This window comes from Lacerta agilis, chromosome 7 (assembly GCF_009819535.1).
Source record: "Lacerta agilis isolate rLacAgi1 chromosome 7, rLacAgi1.pri, whole genome shotgun sequence".
NCBI classification, from domain to species: domain Eukaryota; kingdom Metazoa; phylum Chordata; class Lepidosauria; order Squamata; family Lacertidae; genus Lacerta; species Lacerta agilis.
In genome coordinates, this window is record NC_046318.1 from 7,483,122 (window position 1) to 7,510,302 (window position 27,181).

Here is a 27,181-nt window from a genome sequence, read left to right on the forward strand (position 1 = left end):
TGTCCCTTAGGGCAGTGTTTTTCAACCACTGTTCCACGGCACACTAGTGTGCCGCGAGATGTTGCCTGGTGTGCCGTGGGAAAAAATTGCTTATTTGATTCCTATTCAAGAGAATTACTTTATATATAGTCAATATAGGCACAGAGTTAAATTTTTTAACATTTTCTAATGGTGGTGTGCCTCGTGATTTTTTTCATGAAACAAGTGTGCCTTTGCCCAAAAAAGGTTGAAAAACACTGCCTTAGGGAACTAGAGATTGCTATGTCAGTGAGTAGTAAGTTGCACATGAACTGATAATGATCTGACAATGTGTTAATGAAATTCTCCCATTAAGAGTTCATTAGGAACAAAATCAGATAAGCTTAGACAAATAAAACAATAAAACTTGCCTTAGGGTTTCATATATACATTTTCTGCATCTAAAATATTCAGAACCTGAAATTGGAGTTGCCACTGATTACAAGTTTTTATTTTATTATTCTAGGGGAACATTAGTCGTCAAGAAGCTGTCAGTATGATCCCTCCCCTGCTCCTTAATGTCCAGTCTCATCATAAGGTAGGCCTCACATTGCTATTGGATCTTAAAGTCTTGTTAAAAGTAGCCTGACACAGTTCATCTGATATGCTCTTTTTTGTATTATAAATTTATATTACAAAACAAAATAGGAAAATTCTTTCCAGTAGCACCTTAGAGACCAACTGAGTTTGTTCTTGGTATGAGCTTTCGTGTGCATGCACACGAAAGCTCATACCAAGAACAAACTCAGTTGGTCTCTAAGGTGCTACTGGAAAGAATTTTCCTATTTTGTTTCGACTATGGCAGACCAACACGGCTACCCACCTGTAACTTATATTACAAACTCACCCTGGGGAGTGGCTTTGTTGAAACCTGGCTTCAGGGTATCAATAAGACACATTTCTGTTGCTTAAAAGGGGCAGCTGGTTACTCAGTTGTCCACTCAGGGCAGTGGCCAGTTGCACAAGTGGTTTAATTGTTTTATCCTATTATTGCTTCATTCTTTTTCAATTGCATACATTCAGAACGAAAAGGATTGTGAAGTTAGCTGGAAAGGTATTTCAACACATACAGTGGTACCTCGGGTTACGTACCTGATCCGTCCCGGGGTGCCGTTTGCACCCCGAAAAGTACGTAACCCGAGCGTCCATTTTGCGCATGCGCAAAGAGCGATATCACGCTTCTGCACATGCGCGAACTGTGCGGAACTCTTCTGCGCATGCGCGGACATGCGCAGAAGTGTCCGCGCGACGAAATTCGTTTGCGGGGTTCGTAACCCGAAAAAACGCAACCCAAAGCAGACATAACCCGAGGTACCACTGTACTTGAATTAATGCATTCCTCATTGATGTACTTCTATTCAGTTGCTATGGACTGATCTTAATTAGATCTCCCAGTTTTAACGGGAGTGTTTGTAGTATTGTGGAGGGCTTAGAATTGTCTTACTGAAATGAAGAATTCTGTAGACTTTGCCCCATATGACTGAAGTAACTACTTCTAAGCAGATAATACAGCTTTGAGAGTTACTTTTCCCGGGTGCTGTATGTATACATGAAATCACGTACATTGGGGAACACTATCTAAAAAGCCAAACTCCACCACAATCGCTCCTGCCAAGCCTCCTTTCTCAAACTCAAAACTCTCCACAGGCCTCAAAAGGTCGATCCAAAGGCTTCTGGGATTGCAGTTGCAAAGGCTCCTGGAATTGCTAGCCGTTTCAACACTCTTTTTGTGCCATTTTTGTAGTTTAAATTGATTTCTTTAACTGATTCCCAGTGCTTTACGTATATGCGGTTGCCCACGAGTTGAACGTGCGTAAGTGGGGAGATGCCTATATGTAATATAATTTTTTGTACATATATTAATGAGCTCTTTTATTTGTGTATTGTTTTGCTCTTGGTAGATTCTAGATCTGTGTGCTGCACCAGGGTCCAAAACTGCCCAGCTTATTGAAATGCTGCACGCGGACATGAATGTTCCTTTTCCAGGTAAGCGAGATGGAGTGTGATATAGAGATCCCTGCCCCATTTTTTTTTGTTGAGAAACAAAATTCATTTACAGTCAAGGCTGTACCTTTCAGGATTAGCATTGGATTATGACCATTAGTGCCCAGTTTGCTCACACATAACATGCAATTCAACCCAAGAAAGAGGTGGGTTTCAGGTAATGTTTTTGAAGGTTCGCCAAAAAGATTCATGAAGGGGAGAGGGCTTAAAGCCACATGGTGCCAAACAGTATAGGCCCTACATAGGATAGGGACCTGCTTCTGGAACCTCAATATGGTTGCTGTTAGCAGTTGGATCTTACCTGTGGATTCCACCATTTCACCTTCCTCAGCGCAAACACCCCTTTGTCACACATTTTGTTAGTATTGAGGTATGTGTATTTGTGTATTACGTATTTCTGTAACTCGGCCGCACTGGAACCTTTAAGCCATCACCCAAGAAGCACCCTTTCCCTGTTGGGGTTCTTTGCCTGGATAAAAAAAATGGGCTTCCTCTTCTTTTGTTTTTGTTAGTTGCGTTTCATCCCTTTTCTCGTGTCTGGTCATTTTGTGTTGGCCTTTTCCTGTCCCTCTGCTTTCCCAGATCCATCATGTTTTTGTCTTCATATCAGTCTTCATATTCTCTTTCTGTATCTTTAGTGCCACCAGTATGTCAGACACCTTTCCTGTTCTTTTTTCTTATCTCTCTCACTACAAAGTTCCTTCCTCCTTGCCCTGACTTCATCAGAGTTTGTGTGTGTGTGTGTGGGCAAAACTACTTAGTGGTTTCATAACTGACAATTTCTTAGAATGCTTTTCTTGTTTTATTAAAACCACTTAAAAACAAATCTGTAACAGGCGTCTCTTTTTATACAAGTCCAAATAATGCTCAATACATAACCATCACATCATGTGCTTACTAGATCAGACAATGTCCTATAAAATGTTAACATCAATTGACACCCCCTCCCTTGTACTTTATATTGATGATTATTCTAAATTTTTTTATCATAGATTATGCTTTTGCTTCCAGTAGCACCTTAGAGACCAACTACGTTTGTTCTTGGTATGAGCTTTCGTGTGCATGCACACTTCTTCAGATATCTGAAGAAGTGGTATCTGAAGAAGTGTGCATGCACACGAAAGCTCATACCAAGAACAAACTTAGTTGGTCTCTAAGGTGCTACTGGAAGGATTTTTTTTTATTATTATGCTTTTGCTTATAATGTTTTCTTAATATTCTTTTGAGCACCTGGTCCAATAAACTGCAGAAAAAATTCATTTGCTTGCCCCCCTCCAAGATTCCACCTTTAACCTAAAGAGTTCAATTTTCTTTTTCCTTTAGAGGGATTTGTAATTGCAAATGATGTTGACAACAAGCGTTGCTATTTACTGGTTCATCAAGCAAAGAGGTTAAACAGCCCTTGCATCATGGTTGTAAATCATGATGCTTCCAGCATCCCTAATTTACAGATCACCACTAATGGAAAGAAGGAGATCCTCTTTTATGATAGGATATTATGTGATGTCCCTTGCAGGTATGCTATGTTTATTTTTAATGTTTTGCTAGCATTGTAGTGCTTCTGACTTTTTTTTAATACTAGTATGCACTTTACATCACATCAAGATAACCAGGGTATAGGGAGAGAAGATTTGTATCTGAGAGACTGGAGTTCAAATCTCTCTTGCACTGTAAAGCTCTGTGGGTAACCTTGGACAAATTATTATATCCCAAGATTGCTACTAAATGTGGGAAGCAAAAGTGCTCATGTATGCCACTTTGCGCTCATTGAAAGAAGTGTGGAATACAAAATAATTTATGTTTCTAAAATTAAAGCATAAAATTTTCCCAGCCTTAATTATTATTTTTAGTTGTGCACAGTAGCCTTTTATCAGTGTCATGTTTGTCTTTTGCATCCTGTTCAGTTTTTCTTTGAAGTACGCATCTGCTTTGAAATAGCAGAGATCTCAAAAACCGAACTATAGTCTTCCTAACAACAGCAGCTCTTCAAAACACACAAACAGGGAAAGGAGTAACTGAAAGAATAGACTACAAAAAGTGTGCGTCGTTTTTTGCAAAATCTAGTCTGTTGATTTTCTGGTGCTGATAGAACCTAGTGGTTGATATCATCAGTTTCACATCAGTTTCAGGAGAAACTACAGCCTGACCACAATTGTCCATGCATTGGTAACCTCATGGCTGGATTATTGCAATAAGACAGTCTATACAATTTCATAACTTGTTTGTCAGAAGAAATTACAGCCTGGCCACAATTGTTCATACATTGGTAACCTCATGGCTTGATTACTGCATTAATCAAAACAAAATAAAATAAAAAATTCCTTCCAGTAGCACCTTAGAGACCAACTAAGTTTGTTCTTGGTATGAGCTTTCGTGTGCATGCACACTTCTTCAGATACTTCAGATTACTGCAATAAGACAGTCTATATGGGGCTACTCTTGGGATGGTGCAAAGACTGCAGTTGCTACAGGATATGGTGACTAGGTTTCTTGGGGGGTAAATTGCTACCAGCATATAACACCCTGATTGCGAGGTGCTCTGCTACTAGGCTGAGTTCAAGGTGTTCGTATTAATATATTCATCCCTATACAGCTCAGTATCAGGTTATTTAAGAGACTGCCTGATCTCTAATATAACTAGTAGACAGCTGCCATCTGCAGGACAGTTTCTCCAGCAAGTTCCAAAGCTCTCAGAAGCCTCGTCTATAGTAGCTCAGAGCAGAGCTTTTAGTGTGCCTCCATTTTGTGGAATAGTATTCCTGTCAAAAAGGGACGCGGGTGGAGCCGTGGTCTAAACCACAGAGCCTAGGGCTTTCCGGTCGGAAGGTCGGCAGTTCGAATCCCCACGACAAGGTGAGCTCCCGTTGTTTGGTCCCAGCTCCTGCCCACCTAGCACTTCAAAAGCACGTCAAGTGCAAGTAGATAAGTAGGTACCGCTCTGGCGGGAAGGTCAACGGCGTTTCCATGCGCTGCTGTGGTTCGCCAGAAGTGGCTTAGTCATGCTGGCCACATGACCCGGAAGCTGTCTGCGGACAAACGCCAGCTCCCTTGGCCTATAGAGCGAGATGAGCACGCAACCCCCGAGTCCACGACTGAACCTAACGGTCAGGGGTACCTTTACCTTATTCCTGTCAAAATACCATCAGTACCTACTATCTGCACTTTCCAGAAACAACTGAAGACATTTTTGCTCCAATAAGCTTTCCTAGGTGGATAAATGTTCTTTACCACGACCATCCACTTGTTACTGTTTTAGTTTAGTTTTGGTTTAGTTTCAGTTAGTTGTTTTTATATTTTTCACTGTTTATAATTACCTTATGTGTAAATTGCCTTGAGACAGTGTTTTAGAAAGTGATTAATAAATAACAATAGTCAATGATGCAATTATTTCTGATTTTCAAAACACACAAGGTGTGTTACAGACTCAGAATGTAGCTTACTGGTTTCATTGTAATTCATGTGCGAATGTCTCTTGCAGTGGAGATGGTACCATGAGAAAAAACATTGATGTATGGAAAAAGTGGACTACTCAAAACAGCTTGCATCTACATGGGTAAGAAACCATTTTATTTCTATTATCACATCCTTTTTGAACTTCAGTGGAATAAAAATAAGATTACAAGTAATAACTTTGCATTTTCCCAAAATATATTAATTTCCTTGTATTTTAATCTCCCCACCCTCCAAGGTATTTGAAGCTAGTTTACTGTAAAGATAAAAATTGGTTTACACACATCTCAAGCATATAGGTTTTATGCCTAGTGGGGCAAAGGAGCAAATGTTTTGCTTGAAATGCCTAGATGTCAGGGCCCTTACTTAGTAAGGGTTTTATCATGATGATGTAATAACTATGGTGTCCAAAACAGAGGCCAGTGACTAAATAATTCAGAATGACTTGGTGATAAATGTATAAATGTATAAATCCGGAGGTAGTATTCAACTATGTTTTCCTCAGAGTAGACCTAACTTAGTCATGCCTGCCAATTTCAGTGGGTCTACTCTGGGTAAAAATTGGTTGAATACCACTAAAATATATAAAAGCAAGTTGTTTTTTCTTCAACTTTGTTTTCAAAAATTTGATATTTGACAATTGATTTTTTAAATGTTGCAAAATGGTGAAAAGAATAACACACGTGAGAACAATATAAACTCTCATTAACAAATACTGCACCATCGATAATACTGCATGTGGAGGAGCGGAGACGCGAACCCGGTTCACCAGATTACGAGTCTACTGCACCATCGATAATACTGCATGTGGAGGAGCGGAGACGCGAACCCGGTTCACCAGATTACGAGTCTACCGCTCTTAACCACTACACCACACTGGCACTCATGTTCCCTTTTGCATTGACCATGTTCCCTTTTGCAGGAAAAAAACAACACGTCTTGTGGCATCTTAATGACTAAACAAATGCAGAGTAAATAATAGGTATACTGTCATGCTATGGTCAAGGAGCTCAGCAGTAAAAGACATTACAGTGGTACCTCGGGTTACGTACTTAATTGGTTCCGGGTTGCCATTCGTAACCTGAAAAGTACGAATCCCCACGATGGGGTGAGCTCCCGTTGCTCGGTCCCAGCTCCTGCCCACCTAGCAGTTCAAAAGCATGTCAAAGTGCAAGTAGCTAAATAGGTACCGCTCCGGTGGTAAGGTAAATGGCGTTTCCGTGCACTGCTCTGGTTCGCCAGAAGCGGCTTTGTCATGCTGGCCACATGACCCGGAAGCTGTACACCGGCTCCTTCGGCCAGTAACACGAGATGAGCGCCGCAACCCCAGAGTCGGACACAACTGGACCTAATGGTCAGGGGTCCCTTTACCTTTATGGTCAAGGAGCTCAGCAATAAAAGACATTACAGTGGTAACTCGGGTTATGTACTTAATTGGTTCCGGGTTGCCGTTCGTAACCCGAAAAGTACGCAACCCGAAAATCGTGCTGCGCGAACTGCGCAGAACGCTTCTATTCATGTGCGGATTGTGCGCGCGCTGAAGAACACTTCCGGGTTACCGGAGTACGTAACCCGAAAATACGTAAGTCGAAGCGGACGTAACCCGAGGTACGACTCTAGCTGACAGTTCAGTTAGTTGAAGGGAACAGTAAAAAAGGTGTCAGAGGACTGCCCTTGCCGGAGTTGCCAGGGCTTTATCAGTATCGCGAGCCTCCGTCTCAGTTGCTGAGCAATTCATCTTCATCCAGTGGGGGAAGCAGTGATCCCTCTAGTGGGGAGCAGGAAATGAAAGCCAGGGCTGTGACAGGGGAAGAGAGCCCTCGCACCGAGCAGAGGCTGGAAGGGAAGCACCCCTTCCGTCTCCCCTTTTGCGCAGGGGGGAAAGATGCAGAGGGGATAGGCGTGGGTTCTGCATCCCGCGCCTTTTATGCTGGGCAAAGAACCGGAAGGGGTCATTCCCGGACTCTGCCGAAGGATGAGCTGGACGTTCTTTCTTTAGCTGCACTGTAAATATCTGCACAATAAAGGAACTTAGTTTCAGAAGTCTTTGCGTCAGCCTGGTTACTCATGAGCAGCCACTAAAACCCTTACAAAAGGTAACAAAGCTAAATAATTAACAGTTTAAAAAAAACTGCCATTGTTTCACAATAAGAGCTGTAATTATGATTTTCTTTTTAGGATACAGATCAGACATGTAGATTGTTACTTTTGTTTTCACAGTGTTAATGTTTTTAAAAACACTTTACCATTAGTTAACTGGCTATTTGGGCAAACTTTTTTTGACTTGTCAAATATCCAACCCTAAGTGGACCACACCAGCACCAGTTCAGGTTGCCTCCTTAATTTTTCTACACACAGTGTATGGCATCCTTTGGTTGCATCTTAGTTGAGTCCTTATTCCATACACTCAAAAGACTTAATAAATGGTGTATTCTACATACATATAAACTGCTTTGTATATGATACAGCAATTGACTGACTTGTTGAATGGGTAGGAACAATTGAGCTCTTTCAGCGTGACAAAACATGTTGAAAGCAATGTTTGGATTATTTAGCTGTCAAAGTCAACTTGAAATCTCATGACTATTACTGGCCTTTTACTGTCTTGGGAAAGGATGATGAGATGCTAACCCGTTTGTGAATTTGCAGATTGCAGTTAAGGATTGCAACCCGTGGAGTTGAGCAGCTGGCAGAAGGAGGTAGGATGGTGTACTCTACCTGCTCATTGAATCCTGTTGAAAATGAAGCCGTCATTGCCTCTCTGCTGGAAAAAAGTGAAGGTGTGTGTATATCTCTTGGTCAAATCAAATCAAATTTTATTAAACAGTCACAGACCAAATCGTCCTCTTCAGCTGATCAATGTAGCACACACAAGACAAACACACGAAAAAACAGCATTTCGAAATTAAGATCTTAAATAAAATTAAACATTTGCCTTTGCCTGCACATTGTCAATGGATAGCTCATATTTCCTGCGTCTAATAGCAGAAACGCAGAATTTGGCAACATTAATCGTAGTCTCGGAGACCCTGTCTTCTACCAGATATCTCTTGGTTGTATAGTGAGAACAGACAATAATAGGGGAATCAAGTGTTAAACTATACTCAATTTGTATAAACTATACTCAATTTGAGTTGAAGGAGGCATCTGGTACTACCCCCACTATCCAAGAAGGCAGGGAGTATGTGCCCAGTGTCACAGAGTGATAGAATTGTAGAGTTGGAAGGGATCCTGAGGGTCATTTAGTCCAACCCCCTGCAATGCAGGAATCTCAACTAAAGCACCCCTGGCAGATGGCCACCCAGTCTCTGCTTAAAAACCTCAAATGAAGGAGAGTCCACCATTTTCCCAGGGAGTCTGTGCCACTGTTGGCACAGCTCTTATCTGAAAGTTTTCCCTCATGTTGAGTTGGAATCTCCTTTCTTGTAACTGGAATCCATTGGTTCAGGTCCTAACCTCCGAAGCTTGCTCCATGTGACAGTCCTTTAGATATTTGACGATAGCTGTCATATCTCCTCTCAGCCTGCTGTTTTCCAGGCTGAACACACCCAACTCCCTCAACCATTCCTCATAAGGCCAGGCTTCCAGACCCTTGATCACCTGCACACCTTGCAGCTTGTCCATATCCTCCTTAAATTTTGGCGCCCAGAACTGGACACAGTACTCCAGGTGTGGTCTGGCCAAGGCAGAATGGGGTGATACCATTACTTCCCTTGATCAGGATCCTGTGGAGTCTAATGAAGTGTGCAGTTTGAATGCAAACCTGCAGTTCTCACATGCAGCTCTGACACTCCTTTTAAGGTTCTTCTGCTTGTGAACCTGAATGCATTCCAGAATTCGACACCCTAAATTTGGTCTCTCCCACTCAAGGCCTTTTTACACAGTGTCCTCCTTCCTTTAAAAAAATATATATATTTATTGGCAATTTTTAACACATAAAATAAACATACCTACATACACATTTAAAACTAACAAAAAAAACCATAACAACACACATATAAATCTTATACCTAATATTTCTTTCTAACATTGTGATAGACTTCCTCCTATCTCCTCTTCCTGCATTCCTTGTCTATCATCTTTAGTAATTTCTACACATCTTACCCAATCATATTTTAATATGAAACTAACTTAAATATTCAATCTTACCTATTTTTCTTAACTTATAATCATCTGTCTTAAACACTTTACCTTGCTCTACATCTACAGCTTAACTTTCCTCCTAGTCATATCTAATTCTCAATCATTACACAGTGTCTTCCTTCCCACCCATGCCTGCCTCTTTCTTGCCGCATGCTTCACCCCCTGACAGTCCAGTATTGCTCCAGGACACCCGACTCAGGGCCATCTGGGGGTTGATCACATCTGGGTGCCTCTGAGTCGGCTTGGTTCAGGCCTCAGCTACATCTGGTGCACAGGCCTAGTGACTGTATTTGTGCTGTGCATTCAGTAAATGCATACTACAGTTTGGTATAATAAGACTCACTTGGGTACAATCCTAATGCCACTCACATGGGAGTATGCCCCATTGTATTTAATAGGGCTTACTTCAGAGTAGACCTGGTTAGAATTGTTGTGTTCATCTCCATGCACCCCCACGCTCTCTCTTAAGCTTCATTCATTGGCTGAAATGAATAGCTAATGCTTCTTACAGCAATCCTGTGGAGATGATGTGGGCAGAGTTAGAGAAATGCAGTTGCCAACCTTCATTGTTTGCAGATCATATCAAGAATTGTGTCGCTTCAAAACATGTTGTTTTTCTTGGCTTTGGATAGTTTCTCAGGGTTGGCACTGAGTTTCCTAGCTATCTCTTATTTACAGTAACCTTTTTTGTTCAAAGGTGCCTTAGAACTTGCTGATGTCTCTTCTGAATTGCCTGGTCTGAAAAGGATGCCTGGGGTTACACAGTGGAAGGTATTTTTTAAATAGAAATGTGTATTGTAATATAATCTCAATCAAACTTTAATAGAGAAAAGTATTCATTCTGTTAGTTCTAAAATCAATTGAGCAGTCATGTGTTTATGGGTATATGAAACTGCCTTGCGCCGGATCAGACCATTTGACCATTATCTACCCTAACTAGCAGTAGCTTTTCAAGATCTGAAATAGAGGCATTTCCCAGTCATACTACTCAAGAGGCTTTTTAATTAGAGGTGTCAGGTGCTTGGCTCTTCCTATGTGCAAAGAATGTCATCAATCACTGAACTATTTCTTCTTTCCCTAAATCGGACCTATGCGGAGCTCTCCAGGGTTTCAATAAACTTTCTCTCTCTGTCTGAAAGAATAGGTGCCCTAAATGTACCATATATTCCGGCGTATAAGACGACTGGGCGTATAAGACAACCCCCAACTTTTCCAGTTAAAATGTAGAGTTAGTGATATACTCACTGTGTAAGACTCTTACAACAACTTTTCCTAATTTTGTTTGTTTTCTAAGCTGTCAACCAAATCTGGCCCATGGGCCTTAAGTTGCCGACCCCTGTGCTAGACCAATATTTGCTAAGCTCAGAGGCCCCAGTAAAAAGTCTGCTCACCTTCCTGATCCTCCTCGCCCTCTGCTCACCTTCTTGATCCTCAGACTGCACGTGAAATCACCCTCTTCAGCGGGCCTTAAGCCTAGGGAAGCTGCGAGATTCCTTTATGAAGCACGTGCAGCCGGTGGAAGGGCTTCAGAGTGGACCAGTGGGTCTCCCTCCTCCTCCTCCCTACCTCCCTGTGTGTTGTTGTGAGTTGCGTTTTTCCCCTCCCCTCCCTCCTCCTCCCTCCCTGCCTCCCTGTGTGTTGCGTGTGTTGCGTTTTCCCCCCTCCTCCCTCCCTGTGTGTTGGTGTGAGTTACGTTTCCCCCCCTCCCCACAGCCTTTTTTGTAGACCAGCAGGAGCACGTGTGTGGGGCTTTGCTGCTGTTTCCCCCCCCCCCTCCTCGCCGGCCGAGCGCCTAAGCGGCTCGGCCTTTTTTTGTAGACCAGCAGGAGCACGTGAAGAGGAGGACTGGCGCGAGGAGGCGGTACGGGCGCCGTGGGGACGCCGAACTCATCCCCACACGCGTGGGGCGGCAGCCGGAGAGCGCGGAGGAGCGGGCAGGAACGCCCAACTCACGCTCCGCCAGGCAGGGCCAAGGAGAGAGGACATATACCGTATAAGACGACCCCCAGCTTTTGAAAAGAATTTCCGGGGTTCAGAAGTCGTCTTATAGGCCGGAATATACGGTATATGTCCTCTCTCCTGGCACAGATTCTTGGGCTTGTCTTCTCCTAATCCTATGTTGAGTAGGAAATGAACATATGCTGAAGCAAAAGAACACTACTGTTCTGTAGCAGTTCTATTTAACAGTCTCCTCTTGTCATCTGCTGACTTGTCATTGGCAAACTTGAGGCCGCCCTCATTGTTAATTGGTACATTTCCCCACCTAGGTAATGACAAAAGATGGCCAGTGGTTTGAAGACTGGAGTGAAGTGCCTTCCAACAGGCAAACCCAGATCCGGCCCACCATGTTCCCCTTAAAAGATGAAGAAAAACTTAAAGCGTTACATTTGGAGCGCTGGTGGGTATTCTTGCAGCTGATTGTTTCCGTGCTCAGCAAACTCTTGCAGTTCCTAGTTGATTGTAATGAGGAAATGTTTATTTCGGGGTCGTTTGTTGGTGGTCTCAGAACTGTGGACTGTGTTTTAGTTCAGGTTCATCTAAATATCAGGTTGCATCCAACTAAGCCGTGCTCAGAGTAGAGCCATTGAAATTAGCGGACTTATTGGATACAGTTGTGAAGTATGTGCTCAGACAGCTGTAAGCACTTTATTTTTAAAGAAGGATGCGTGCATTGGGAATGCCTGCTTAAGTGGCAATGCAGGAAACCAGATCAACTTTCTTAAAGCCAAAAAAAGCTGTTCTTATTAGATCCTAGGGCAGGGGTCCCCAAACTAAGGGCCGGATGCGGCCCAATCACCTTCTAAATCCGGCCCGCAGACGGTCCGGGAATCAGCGTGTTTTTACATGAGTAGAATGTGTCCTTTTATTTAAAATGCATCTCTGGGTTATTTGTGGGGACTGCCTGGTGTTTTTACATGAGTAGAATGCTTTTATTTGAAATGCATCTCTGGGTTATTTGTGGGGCATAGGAATTGGTTCATATTTTTTTTCCAAAATATAGTCCGGCCCCCTACAAGGTCTGAGGGACAGTGGACCCGGCCCCCTGCTGAAAATGTTTGCTGACCCCTGTCCTAGGGCTTGCTGATCAGAAGGTCAGCGGTTAGAATCCCCGTGACGGAGTGAGCTCCCGTTGCTCGGTCCCTGCTCCTGCCCACCTAGCAGTTTGAAAGCACGTCAAAGTGCAAGTAGATAAATAGGTACCCATGTGGGAAGGTAAACGGCGTTTCCGTGCGCTGCTCTGGTTCGCCAGAAGCGGCTTAGTCATGCTGGCCACATGACCCGGAAGCTGTATGCCGGCTCCCTTGGCCAGTAAAGTAAGATGAGAGCCACAACCCCAGAGTCGTCTGCAACTGGACCTAACAATCAGGGGTCCCTTTACCTTTACCTTTATATCATCCTTATGTTGGTATGCCCGGTCCTGCCCACACCTTGGGCTAGGCAACTGGAGCGCCACCAGCGACCTTCCAATCCTGGATAACTGGTCCTGGTGCACTGCACTCACAATAGCATATTGTGAGCACCAGAGGCTTGGCAGCCTTCAGCAGAATAACAGCAGAAGCCGGCTGTAATGAAGCATAACTTCTTTTATTTCTAAATACTACAAACCAGAGGCTTGCGTGAGTGTCACAGTTCTCACTCACCATCTTATCTCTACAGAGTCACAGACAGAGCACACAAAGCAAAAGCACAAAAGGCACTGAGTCAGGCTGGGATGGAAGAAGATAAAGAGCAGTTCCCGCCCTCTCCTTCTCATAAGATAGATCACCAGATTCTCACAGTGGGAGGGGTGAAAATAACAACACCTTTTCTGTTGCTGAGCTCAAGCTGATTAAAAATTATGCTTCATAATCATTTGGATATTTGCTTTTACGATACGTTCCTTAACCAAAAGCAGTCAAATACTGTGAAAATGTCACTGTTCTGAATTCTTTATTCAATATATGATAGTTCGGGGGGGGGGGGGATAATGGTAGAAAAAACAGTTCATTTAGATTTCATTTGGCTTGATTTAAAAAAAAAATACACCAAAAAGTATAAACTTCCTTGCTCATAAACTGGACCTCAGTTTCCTTCTTTAGGTGATGCATAGTGGTACAAAATCTGTGTCTTTGTCTAGTTTCAGAATTCTACCACATCATCAGAATACTGGAGGTTTCTTTGTAGCTGTATTAATTAAAAAATCTCCGATGCCGTGGAATAAGCGTCAGCCCAAGGTAATGTTTGCTCTAGTTGGAACGGTTTTGCAACATGTCGTGAAAGAGAGGCTAAGATCCCAAGATCCCCAAGACAAGTTTGGTGGCCCCAGAGGACTATGGGCTTCTGTGTGTCATAGAGCAGCCCCTCTCACTCACTCCAGGCCACAAAGGGGAACTGTTTTTGAGAATGGATGTCAAGGGGAATTTTCAAGTGCAGTTGGTGAATTTTTAAAAAACAACAACAACTCATTGAGTGGTCCAATTCTTTGAACATCCTCAAAGAAATTCATTGAGACCTGGGCATTATATGGGTTTGTGTAAGGTCTTCAGTTAGTTGCTCATGAGTAGACAGGCAGGACTCCGCTGTTTCCTTTTACAGTTTTATCGTGCAAACTGTTTACAGTACAGAGCTTAAAAGTTCATGTCTGTATCAAGCGGCATCAGAATCTGGGAATGACCCCTTCCGGTTCTGACCCCAACAAAAGAGTTTAGGAATACGAAAACCCCGCCTCCCATCCTTTCGTTTCACCCCATGACACCTTTGGGGCGACAGAAGTTAGGTTCCCCCTGTCGCACCCTCGAGACTGCGGGAGTGTTGGGTCTCTCGTGCATCCCCAGAGCCTAGACTCCCTTTCCCCTGAGAACCCTGCCCCTCCTCAGTGGATGCCTCGCCACTCCCCTCGCTGCTGGAAGACGTGCTACTGGCAAGGTAGGGCTGGGGCACTCTGTAGCATGCGGAGAGCCCTTCCACCACCTTGCGCTGCGTCGGGGACAGTTCCCTGACAGTTTGGGATATCTATTCAGGGTCTGCATTTGACTAAAGTGTAGCATTGGGGTGGGGAATCCTTTTCAGCCCAAGAGAAACAATCCTTCATGGGCAGCCTTCTGTTGGTCAGCCATGTCAGAGGCAAAAGTGGGCATAGAAATGTGTGTGACTCTTAGATTTGTACAGTAGGCTGCCTTGTGGCCACGCATGTCAGAGGTTTCTACACATATCTCTTAATCCAGGCCCATATTCCAGCCAGTAAAATGCCACAAGGGAGTGTTTAGGGCAGGGCCAATGAAGAGAACCCCAAAAAAGTATTGTAAGATTTAAAATTAGGTTTTTATTTGAAGAAAAAGGATAGGCTGTCATTTATATAATTTGAATTAAATAATGTGAATTTTAGGAGAGTATAGAATCTAGAAAATGGATTTAGAAAACGTTTTTTGTTTATGATTATTTTTAAAATATGTGATTGATTTAAATTGGGAAGTTACGTAAAATATTTTGTAAGGGACGCAATAAGGGGAAACAGGAGGAAGTCCACTTAAAGATGTGAAGAAAGTTGAGACTTTTAATAATAGTTTATTTTGGTTTTTGTTTTTTGTAGAATGTTTTGTTTTGTGGTTTTGTTTTGTTTTTCTTTTGTTGTATGTATTTGTTGTTGTTTTTGGAAAATTTAATAAATATTATCTTTAAAAAAAACCCTGAAGAGAACCCCAAGAACAAGAGGCCTTTGGCCCACGGACGTAAGGTTTCCTGCCCCTGGGGTATCATAAATACAACTCCAGATGCATATGGCTGCATAATTGGCTAGGCTAGTTAGTGAAATTGAGGCATGAAAATATGTACAAATGAAAGGTAACATGGCACCTTACGGTACCTGGTTTTCTCGTGTAGGGCTTCTTTCTCCATAATAACAAAGTTATTATGGAATTATCTATGCTAGAGAACAACTAGCATAGAAAGAGCTATACAAAAGAAAAGCAGGTATCTCAAAGTAAGATCTCTTTGGTGTTCTGGAAAAAGGCTGGGTCTACAAAGCCATTTTAGTTGAGCACTTGATCTCAAAATGGCAGAATGAGTACTAGCTGTCCTGGCTTCTGTTTTGAAGTTGTGACATTTACGTCCTGTGACATTTATGGACAAGGAACAGGTCTTTCATTGAAACCCAGTTCTGGCAAGTTTTTCAGATAGCTGTAGAAATAACTGTGAAATCATTGTATAATACAGTAAATAGAAGTGCAAAGATGCCATGTTGAAGATGTCCATAATAATGTAATACATAATAATGTAATTTGGATGGGCTGTATACTAGTGGCACAATCCAGCCAGAACTAATCAATTCTTAAGGCCCATTTATTTCAAGAGTGCCCTAGGTGTTAAGCTGAAAAAAATATTTAAATCTTCTGTACTCAGGATAGCGTGGAAACATCTTTATAGCATCTTTTGCCGTTTTAGAATGTGCATTCATGCAGATTCTGTGGATTTTGAGGTACACTTAACATTCATTGATAGTTCACAGTTTTTCATTTTGCTGTATTTATTACAGTTCCTGTGAAGTTACACAGTTAGAGAATGCAGTGTGGAATGTAAAAAATACAGTAGGAATAGGAGCAAAATGCACAGGATAGGAAAACGGAGTAATATTCTATCTTACCAGTTTTTGCTGCCTTTGCCCAGATTTTTTTTTTGGGGGGGGGGGTTACCTCCCTTTTTGTTTTATTTATTGCTGGCCCTCTTTAACTTACATATCAGAGGAGACATATGGATAATTTAGAATTTTCTTATTAATGCCCTCTAATAACATTTCTGGGAACTCGGCATCAGCAGCTTGAGTAGGAGGCTGTTAAGGAACTTTGGGAACAGAATGCACAGTGCTTGTGTGTCACTTTTTTTTAAATAGGGAGCGCATCTTGTAAGGTCAGTAAAATGTTACATTATGGCAATTTACATAAGACATATGCATGCAGACACATGTAGCTCAAAGCTCATCTGTAATTCTGTAAGACTAAAAAAAACAGCACATCTAAATAAAAGCATAAGAAAGAACAAAAATAGTTACCAAAGATGGAAGCGAAGTTTTATCAGTGTAACTTGGTGCCCCACTCAACAGGGAGGCGGATCTGTTGTTGCTGTCAAATAGAATAAAAATCGTGACCGGCTGAAAAATAATCACAACTCTTAACAATTGCACATATAAAGAAATATAATATAAATCTCAGACATAGTAATAGATAGGTACATCCATGCAACTGTAGATATATGCCTTCAACATGTGTCCATAAGTATCATGGAATTCACATATTATAGATCAAGGTCCCAAGAGGGATATAATGCAGGTCGTATTGGTTGGCGATGGTTCTGTAGTTACGCCATTCAAAAGATGTAGATGAAGTTGCCACGAAGATAAAGTTGAACAAAAAATAACTTTGCTGTATTGCCACTCCAAAATAGAATGAAGAAGTAACGAAGAAAATGTCAAACAAGGGACAAGGTTACCCGGGTTTTAAGCCTTGTTTCGCCTAAGTTAGGCTTCATCAGCAACAACGCTGTATACAAAAGTACAAAATCTGTTTTAAAAAACAACAACAACAAAAGTCTGCTATAAACGCATAAAATACATTGTCATACATACCACTCGAAGTAAATGCGTAAACACAGAACAACAGGAATAAAAATAGGTTTCTTCAGCACCAAATACGCTGTATGATATGATATAAAGGAGATACAAAATCAGTATCTTAAACCAAAATGTATGTTATCAACCCGCCAAATGAATGCTATTATACATACCACTTGAAGTAGATGCGCAAACACAGAACAACAAGAGTATAGAGGGTGGAACAAACATACCAAGTAGAGCTGACTATATATAGGTATACAACCAAGAGATACAGGTGTTACTAATTCGGATTGTTCTGGAAGGCCCTTAAAGGGACAGACACACAAAAAATGTTTTAATTAAATTGCAAATGTAAAATATTTCAAAATTAAAGACCAGAAGTGTATGTAGAACACGTATCAGATACAAAAAATGATGAGGGAGAAAAAAGACAAGATCTGGATTATAAGAAACAGTTATAATCTATATCTATAATTTCAGTTACAGGTAGGTAGCCGTGTTGGTCTGCCATAGTCAGTGCATTTCAGTGCATTATGAAAAGCATAATTTCCCTGCTACCGCACTTTGGATTTTTAATAGATATGATTTAAACAGTGGTAAGGGGAAATGTAACATTTGAGACCTTTTTTTATGCATCAAGACCTGTTTCTTCTGTTTTGGAATAGCTGCAGCACTGGCTGCCGGAGAAGACAATCAGCACGGTGCCTGTAGCTGCAGAGCAGGGTTCTTTAGAAACTGCTGAAGACCATGTGGCCGTAGAAGCAAAGGATGGAGACTCCTTTGTAACTGAGACTACTGAAAACAAGAAGGATGGAGTTTGTGGGTAAGGAACTAAAATGAAGCCTGCCATTGTTAAAGATAGTCAAGCCAAGCCATTTGTCTGTATTGGTGCTTTTGCTGGTTCTCCCAGCATGTAGGGAAGCTCAAATTGCCCCTTGATTTCCTCTCCAGCCAGAAGCTCTTGAGATCATAGAACCGCAAAGGCAGCCTTATTGAGATACGATCTCCGCTCAGCCTTCTCAACTCGTTTTCTTGCCCTTAGCAAAACCAACCTGTGAGGGCCACTTCATATGCATGGTTTTGATTGTCACATCCCTATGATGATGATATGGAAGTATTTGTTTTGGGAAGTTGGTGTAACGTAATGATTACAAGGTGGAAAAGCCTTGTTTAAATTTTTTGTCTCTGCCATGAATTTACTATATAAAAAATATTTAAAAATTGTCCAGGAGCACCTTAAAGTTAAAGGTAAAGGGACCCCTGACCATTAGGTCTGAGCTGCGGACGACTCTGGGGTTGTGGCGCTCATCTCATGTTAATGGCTGAGGGAGCCGGCGTACAGCTTCCGGGTTATGTGGCCAGCATGACAAAGCCACTTCTGGCGAACCACAGCAGCGCACGGAAACGCCGTTTACCTTCCCGCCGGAGCGGTACCTATTTATCTACTTGCACTTTGACATGCTTTCGAACTGCTAGGTGGGCAGGAGCTGGGACCGAGCAACGGGAGCTCACCCCATCGTGGGGATTTGAACCGCCGACCTTCTGATCAGCAAGCCCTAGGCTCTGTGGTTTAAGCCACAGCGCCACCCTTAGAGACCAACTACAGTAAGTTTGTTCTTGGTATGAGCTTTCATGTGCGTGCACACTTCTTCAGATACACGAAAGCTCATAGCAAGAACAAACTTAGTTGGTCTCTAAGGTGCTACTGGACAATTTTTAAATTTTTTAAATATATTTCTACTGCGTCAGACCAACACGGCTACCTACCTGAATCTAGAACCATGAATTTACTAGTTGGCTATAAGCAATATTCCTCCCAACCCCAACCACTCTGTGTTATAATAGTAATAGTGGACTAGTTTACTGGGCTGTTTTAAGGATGGCTGAGAATATATATGGAATACTTTGAACACTGAACTTCCACATACTAGAGTAGTAGTAGTATTACATGGTTCTGTTTGTCTGCATTAGTGAATATCATAGAATCAAAGAATTGTAGAGTTGGAACGGACAGTGAGCACCATCTAGGCCAGGGGTAGGCAACCTAAGGCCCGGGGGCCGGATGGCCCAATCGCCTTCTCAGTCTGGCCCACGGACGGTCTGGGAATCAGCGTGTTTCTACATGAGTAGAATGTGTGCTTTTATTTAAAATGCATCTCTGGGTTATTTGTGGGGCATAGGAATTCATTCATCCCCCCCCCCCAATATAGCCCAGCCCACCACATGGTTTGAGGGACGGTGGACCGGCCCACGGCTGAAAAAGGTTGCTGACCCCTGATCTAGGCCAACCCCCCTCGATTCAGGAATCTCTTGCCCAGCGTGGGGCTTGAACCCATGACGAGTCTCATGCTCTACCGATTGAGCTACCCCGAGAAAGGATTCCAGAACTGCTGTTGAACCAATCTTTTAAAATATATTTCTGGCAGTTCTCACTCTAAGCAAAATACAGAAATTTGTTTAAAAAAATCTTCCTGCACTGCTCAACTTTGATATATCCAGGTTTCGACATGGAAAGTTTGGCCCTCCTCTCAACTTTAAAACTGCAGAGGTGGGCAGAGATAATCTCAGCAGTGGTGCGGTGATCTCTGCTCCCTTTCCAGCTCTAAACTTGAGAGGGACGGTGGGGAGGATGCTGGCATTGGCATGCCTCATTGCCAAAACAGCCTTCTCTCTGAGCAGCCAAAACTGTCTACCCAAAAATGGCAGGCTCTCCTAGTGGTGGTGGGGAGCTTCTTTGGTAGAGCAGAAGGGGGAACCTGTTGACCAGAATTTTTGCCAGTCCATCCAAAAACTGTTGACCCTGGATAAATCTGTTACTTCCAGGCCTCCACCGTCTAAAAAAATGAAGCTTTTTGGATTTAAAGAAGATCCGTTTGTGTTTCTTTCTGAAGACGATTCACTATTTTCACCTATTCAGTAAGAAAATATCTTTCATTTTTCATACATCATAAGTATATGCTATGTAACAACCTGTATTTATTTTCCTTATTCACCATATTTCACATCCTGCGCCACACTTCACATCCTGGTGCTATACTGCTGGCTTCCAGAAGATTTCACAGAATACTGCTATTGCATTTTCTCCTACCATCACTGGTTTTTGGATCCAGACAACAGGATCGTGAGAAGAAATGAGATGACCAATCCATTTTTTTTAAATCTGCGGGTTCCTTTCGTAAATATGTGATCCCCACTTCTCCATTTTATATTAATAATAAATTAAAATAATACAAATTATCACAGACGTTTCACTGAGTAGCCAACAGTTCAAAGTTAAATCTACTATGTGACATGCCAGTCAATCCATCTTCTCCGTTTTTTATTTTCAAGTCAGGTGTTCTATTGACATTATTTTACTTTCTGTCTACTTGGACAAAGCACAGACACACTCAGGATTCAGAATGCTAAATGTATTAGCCCAAATATGCCTCTCCACCACAAATCAATCAAAGGGCCAGAGGTTCCTTTTCAGCAAGCTAAAGCCTACAAGAAATTAAGAAAGAAGCCCACTCCTGTGGTTTGGTGGGCAGACAACACGTCTTTAAAAAGAGCACTGTGCAGCAAAAAAGCTGGACAACTTGGGGTTGCATTGTACGCCCAGCTGTAGGGAAACTTTCTGTCTCATCCTGAACTTGCCTTACACACAGTATAGCAAAGGTTTTGCTGTTGTCGTGAGCGTCTAATAATTCCAACTTAGTTCTTGGCTATTTTTAGCTTTCATTTTTGCATCCTTTATGTACGGTACTTTTTCTAACATCTTGGTTTTTTATTACTCTCTCTGCATGTTGCTTTTTTTCTTTAGAAGAGAAGCTGCCTTGTTTATAGTCCTCTGATGTGCACGTTAAATCTTTTCTAAACTATTAATCCATTCCTTCTGTTTGTTTGAAAAAAGAAATTGTGTCTCAAATCCTCAAGCAGTTGCCTTATTCTGCATGAAAGGATTATGCGGTCTCCATCCAGTATATATTTCAGCAGAATTGTTGCAAATCTATTCAAATATCACCGATGTCTACGTATATTATTGGCCCGATATTAACTTGCTTTAAATCTTCATAATATATGTTGACTTAAATAATAATAATAATAATCAATTCAGGTTCACAAGTCCTATGAAGATCAATATTTATGCTTATCTATACAGAAAAAGAGTCAGAGCTGTTAACATACCAAAAATGCAGCTTAAACACCAACAATATAATAAGAGCTACAGAATAATAAAACTTGAATAAGTTTGTTTGTTTGTTTGTTAGGACTTTTTATGCATTGGATCCTTCCTTTCCCAAGATGAATTTGTTAACTCGTACTCAGGAAGGGAAGAAAAGGCAGTTATACATGGTTTCCAAGGAAATAAGGAATGTGCTCCTGAACAACAGTGAAAAGCTGAAGGTTTGACTTGCATTTCTTGTCTCAGTAAGAAAGTCGAAATAAGAAAATAGTCCTGGGGGTAGGGATGGTGATAACCTTGACTTCTGGTTGCTAGGGGATCAGAAGCTACAGAAGAATGCTGGACCAGTTAGGCCTTTTGTCTGATGATCCATCATGGCTGTACTTCTCTTTCTGTCTGTCAAAGCTGTCTCCCGCCGTGACGTTTAACTTGATCCAGGTGGAGCACAGTCTTTCTTTCCCTGACAGTTTTAGTGTCTGTAAATAAGCAAACGCAGCAACTAGCTCAGGCACAGGCAAACTCGGCCCTCCGGGTGTTTCGAGACTACAATTCCCATCACCCCTGACCACTGGTCCTGTTAGCTAGGGATCATGGGAGTTGTAGTCCCAAAACATCTGGAGGGCCGAGTTTGCCTATGTCTGAACTAGCTTCTTTGAAGGCCAGAAATGCCACGTTGGCAACCATAGGAGAAAAGAGTGCTTTAAAAGAGTAAATTGTGCCTAGAATGTCCTATTGCTGAGGAAAATGAAGAAAGGAAGCAGATTCCTCTGGTCAGCTTGGTGAGGACAGTCACTTGTTTCCAGTTCCCCTCGTCCTCCTGCTTCCCTCCCTCCCCTGACTTGGGTACCTAAACCCCCATATAAGCTCTCAGTTACTGCCCCTTTATGAAAGGCTGAGGTAAACTCTTCCCAACTTGGGGTCCTTATTAGGAATCATTATCCCATTCTTTGTCTTTCTACATATTTTGTGAAATTCAGAGTAGACCATGTAAGGCGGCTATATTTCCACTCAGTGCCTTGCTCTGTCGAAGAAAAATAGGCTATGTCCTTTTACCAATGCCTGCCAAGCCGCTTCAGAGGCACTATTCCATGTTGGAATGCTTAAATATGTGAATACTGTATCTTGCTTTCTTTTCAACCCTGCTTTTAGGTTATTAACACTGGGATAAAAGTGTGGTCCCGCAATAGCGATGGGGAACAGTTTGGCTGTGCCTTCAGATTAGCGCAAGAGGTAACAGTGAATGCACTACGGTTATGCTGTGAAAGTATTTTATTTATGCTATGCCTTGAAACAAAGAGTCTTTTGTGGGTAAAGACAGGTTTATTTCGGTGTTTGCTTTTGCAGCCAACTTCATTGCATAAGGTTCATGACAATTAATTGGCAGACCTCTCTCTCTCACACACCTGTGTATGTATTGAGAAAAAAAATTGTGATCAGTTCAGCTAAGTGGCTGTGAAATGCAAGGGCTACAGCTTGTAAAAATTCAAAGTGAATCTTAAAATACCAATGGGATAAGTGCATATATTTCCCCTTGAGTGTAAGTTGTGCACAGGTGGGATGTAAGCTGCTTCTAGTACTTAAAGGCAAAATCACGGTTGATTCAAAAAATGGTTTTTGGTTTTGCTTGTTTGCCTTCACTTGGGAGAAGACTCTGGATCCAACACTCTTGTGCTTAAATTTATTAATCTGTTGCTGGGTGCATTGTGCATTTTTGTCCATTTTGAGGACGGGTTTTCTGTCGTAAAGGTATTTTTCCTGACTGGCTTATGAACATTTCTGTAGTTCCATTGTAGGTCTCCACATGTCTAGTATAGACTTTCCCTTGTATTTTTTCCCTGTCCCATAAAATTGGAACCTGACAAATGTGCATTACCTCCCTGAGACTGTTATACTCAAAGTGTAGGGGCTGAAAGTTTTGGGGATATTCTACTTTCATTTGTTTTAACGTTCAGTTGACCAGTGAGAGATTATCAGTTCAGTGCAAGTTTTCTATCACAACAATGAACTGATTTGGGGGTGGAGGGAGGAAGAATGAATTGACTATTTCTTAATTTAGATATAATGGTCCAAATACTAAAAACATGCATTTAAAAGGGGTGTTTATTGGTGCTGGTGGGTTGTTGTTGTGTTGTTGTTGTGTTGGACCAGTAAAATGACCAAGCCTATTCTTGTAAGAAAGCAAGGACTGTATTTTAAAAATAGGTTTTCTATTTTACATCCAGGGGATATATACACTGTATCCCTTCATTAATGCAAGGATTGTAAATGCCAGCATAGAAGATGTCAAAGTGCTGCTGACAGAAGAAAACCCATTCTTAAGTAAACTTAGTAATGAGGTGCGCAATCAAGTCAAAGGAATGGGTAAGTATTCACTTCTGAGGAATTCCACTCCTGGCTCATTCTTTTCTCACAGTGGTAAAAGGCATCATGTGCGGAAGGAAATATACTAACTATTCAGCTCTGACTGCTGTCCTGCTTACCCTGAGCTCCGTAGATTTCGTAGTGATAGTTCCTCCCTAATTTTAACTTTGAAGAACAGAGCTTTCTAATAAGCAGTTACTTATCAATCAACACAGACTGAATACCAAGAGTACACAAGCTTCAGGCGTGTAGTAGGACTTCTGCTCGGTCTGGATCAAGCCCGTTCTGTTTACTTTGTTTGTACTTTCTTATGTTTATGGCCTGCCTTTTTTCCCATTATGGAACCCATGGCAGTGATTGGTCACCCATCCAGCCCCTAACCTAGCTTCAACAAGGTGGTGGCCCTCCGGCACTTACCTAGTGGCAGACGCGATCAGCTTCGCTAAGTTAGAGGCACTTAGTTCCCATTGAAAACAGTGGGACACCATAGTCACATCTTAACTTGAATCCAGATGTTGTCTTTGGATGTCGTTCCCATTAAATAGATGGGGGCATGGGGTGATATTGGAGCAGGTCCTGATGTTGTCTAATAAAGCATATGCTCTTTCTTGCAGCTATGGGGAGCATAGTCCTGCAGTATGAGCCAGATCCAAAGTAAGTAACTGCACTATTTCATTGTGTGTGTGTGTGTGTGTGTGTGCGCGCACATGTGCACATACAGATGCACTTCTAAGCTTGACTGATTTCAGGTTAACTTCCCTTCCATTGAAATTGGTGGAAATGAAAGCATGCAACAAACAGCAGCTGCATCCGTATGGCAGTAGCTAACTGGGCTTTGGGGAAACTGAAGCCTGGTGACTGGGAGTGGCCGCCGGGACCACAAAACACCGGTCCTGAGAGATCTACATTGGCTCCCACTACGTTTCCGAGCACAAATCAAAGTGTTGGTGCTGACCTTTAAAGCCCTAAACGGCCTCGGTCCAGTATACCTGAAGGAGCGTCTCCACCCCCATCATTCAGCCCGGACACTGAGATCCAGCGCCGAGGGCCTTCTGGCGGTTCTCTTACTGCGAGAAGCAAAGCTACAGGGAACCAGGCAGAGGGCCTTCTCGGTAGTGGCGCCCGCCCTGTGGAACGCCCTCCCTTCAGATGTCAAAGAGATAGACAACTACCAGACATTTAGAGGACACCTGAAGGCAGCCCTGTTTAGGGAAGCTTTTAATGTGTGATATTTTAATTACAGGTGGGTAGCCATGTTGGTCTGCCATAGTCGAAACAAAATAGAAAATTCTTTCCTGTAGCACCTTAGAGACCAACTGAGTTTGTTCTTGGTATGAGCTTTCGTGTGCATGCAGTAGCCTACAGAAACTGTTTGTGTCGTTGAATTAATTTTCAATATATATGTATATTTTTAATGCTGGTGATCTCTTGTTTTTGCAGCAAGCCAGATAGTCTTCAGTGCTCAATTGTGCTTTGTGGCTGGCTGGGCAAGACTTCCCTTCGTGCCTTCGTAGCCAAGAATGAGAGGTTGCATTACCTGAGAATGATGGGGGTTGAGGTGTTCAAAGCAAAGAGAAAAGAAGAAGATGTAGAACATAAAACAGAAGAAGAAGATGCAGAAGGTAAAACAGCCATAGACACCGCAGGGCAGGTGCTGGAAGAAATGGACTTGGGATGCAAAGCTAAGGAAAGCAGTCAGTTACCTGAACAAATTAAAGATGAACTGAATGGGCAACCTGCAATGGAACCCATAGAAGCTAAGGTAGTAGAAAGCCTTTCTCCCAGTGTCAAAAATGAGAGCACCAAAAATATAGAAAGCAAAGATAATGTTGACCTTAGTGATAAAAATGTCTAATGGGATAACTTTCATTAACTATCCATGTGCGTTGATCTAGATATTTATGCTGCAGCTAAGCATCTGCAAACACATTTTTAATAAGAGGGTATTTCAGGTTTTTTTTTTGGGGGGGGGTTCTTTGGGAATCATTTTACAAGCGTTTCCTTACGTTTTATTTTTAAAATATAAATGGTTTTCATATTTACTTCTTGTACCATGTAAATTCCACGATGATTATAATTTTGGTGGGTCTGTTGCTGGCAGTGGACTGCACCGCTAACATGACATCTGTCAACATCGATATTAAATTTACTGCTAAGTGGCTATAACTTGTAAAATTTTGTTACAAATTTGCTTTGTTATTTGCAGTAGAACCTATTGGACACAACTGTCAGCTTTTATACACACCTTATAACTTCCTTATTTACTTGAAATGTGCTCACCTGAAAATTGAAATCAAAGACCAGATTATAATTCCTTATACTTGTGGTGTTTTCCACTGGGCTCTATCTCCAACGTGAAGAATGTACCTGCATAACTCTTAAGTGTCGTTACCTCAGCCTGCCTTTTGGGCTTGAGGGATGTTGTACTTCTCTAATTCTGGTTACTATTTCTAGCATGAAGCAGCAAGCAATGAGGATTAATTTAATAGGAATCTCACTTCATATTTGCTGAATCAGATAGATTTGCACTTTGACTTCTCTGCTTCAGATACATCTGCTTGATCGCTGAATGTAAAAAGTTTAAAAACACTGGTAGAGGCAAAAGTCTGGTATCCTTGCAGCTCATTCTGCATTCCAGAAATGAATGGTTGGTTTCCAGCAGGCATGTCCAACAGGTAGATCGTGATCTACTGGTAGATCACTGGACGTCTGCGGTAGATCACTGGTAGATCATTGGCTCCCCCCAAAGAAGCTGAACAACTGTGGCTCCCCTAAAAAAAAAGCTCATCATTTTACCTCCTCCCTGAAAAAACTCAACAACTTTGACCCGACCCCCCCCCCCCCATGGGCCTTCCTCCTTCCTAAAAAAGCTCAACAACTTTGACCTGAACCCCAAAAAGGGGGTAGATCACTGCCAGTTTTTAACTCTGTGAGTAGATTGCAGTCTCTTGGGAGTTGGCCACCGCTGGTTTCCAGTATCAGCTGAGTAAATTCTTTCCAGTAGCACCTTAGAGACCAACTGAGTTTGTTCTTGGTATGAGCTTTCGTGTGCCTGAATACCTGAAGAAGTGTGCATGCACACGAAAGCTCATACTAAGAACAAACTCAGTTGGTCTCTAAGGTGCTACTGGAAAGAATTTTCTATTTTGTTTCGACTATGGCAGACCAACACAGCTACCCACCTGTAGCTGAGTAAATGCAATACAGCAAGCCATGTGGCATAGCTCTACTAGGAATGTGCTGATAACATTTTAATAACTAAGGCGGAGCAGCAGAGGGCAGCACAGGGTAATCCAGGAATAATGCCAGAACACTTAAGACTCCAATCCTTGGCAGGAAGGTTGTATCGTAAGAGCAAGGACACCGCAGACACAATAGCTAATGCATTTTGGTCTTGCCATTCAATTCCTTTGTTGTTTGGGTCTAGAGAACCATCTGTGCTGTGTATTTATCTG

General features: G+C 42.1%; 1 protein-coding gene across 1 annotated transcript in view; it reads left to right on the plus strand.

Moving 5' to 3' along the window:
* NSUN2 (NOP2/Sun RNA methyltransferase 2) overlaps positions 1-25,901 on the plus strand; it is a 35,460-nt gene extending 9,559 nt beyond the window's left edge. The window contains exons 5-19 of the mRNA XM_033154308.1: positions 485-556; positions 1,920-2,004; positions 3,346-3,538; positions 5,501-5,575; positions 8,122-8,252; positions 10,313-10,386; positions 11,883-12,013; positions 13,733-13,829; positions 17,866-18,023; positions 20,024-20,116; positions 21,451-21,586; positions 22,515-22,595; positions 23,588-23,726; positions 24,341-24,380; positions 25,167-25,901. Of these exons, the coding sequence (XP_033010199.1) occupies positions 485-556; positions 1,920-2,004; positions 3,346-3,538; positions 5,501-5,575; positions 8,122-8,252; positions 10,313-10,386; positions 11,883-12,013; positions 13,733-13,829; positions 17,866-18,023; positions 20,024-20,116; positions 21,451-21,586; positions 22,515-22,595; positions 23,588-23,726; positions 24,341-24,380; positions 25,167-25,581 (1,920 nt within the window). The 3' untranslated portion in view covers positions 25,582-25,901. The remainder of the gene's footprint in view (positions 1-484; positions 557-1,919; positions 2,005-3,345; positions 3,539-5,500; positions 5,576-8,121; positions 8,253-10,312; positions 10,387-11,882; positions 12,014-13,732; positions 13,830-17,865; positions 18,024-20,023; positions 20,117-21,450; positions 21,587-22,514; positions 22,596-23,587; positions 23,727-24,340; positions 24,381-25,166) is intronic.
* Positions 25,902-27,181: the final 1,280 nt, after the last annotated feature.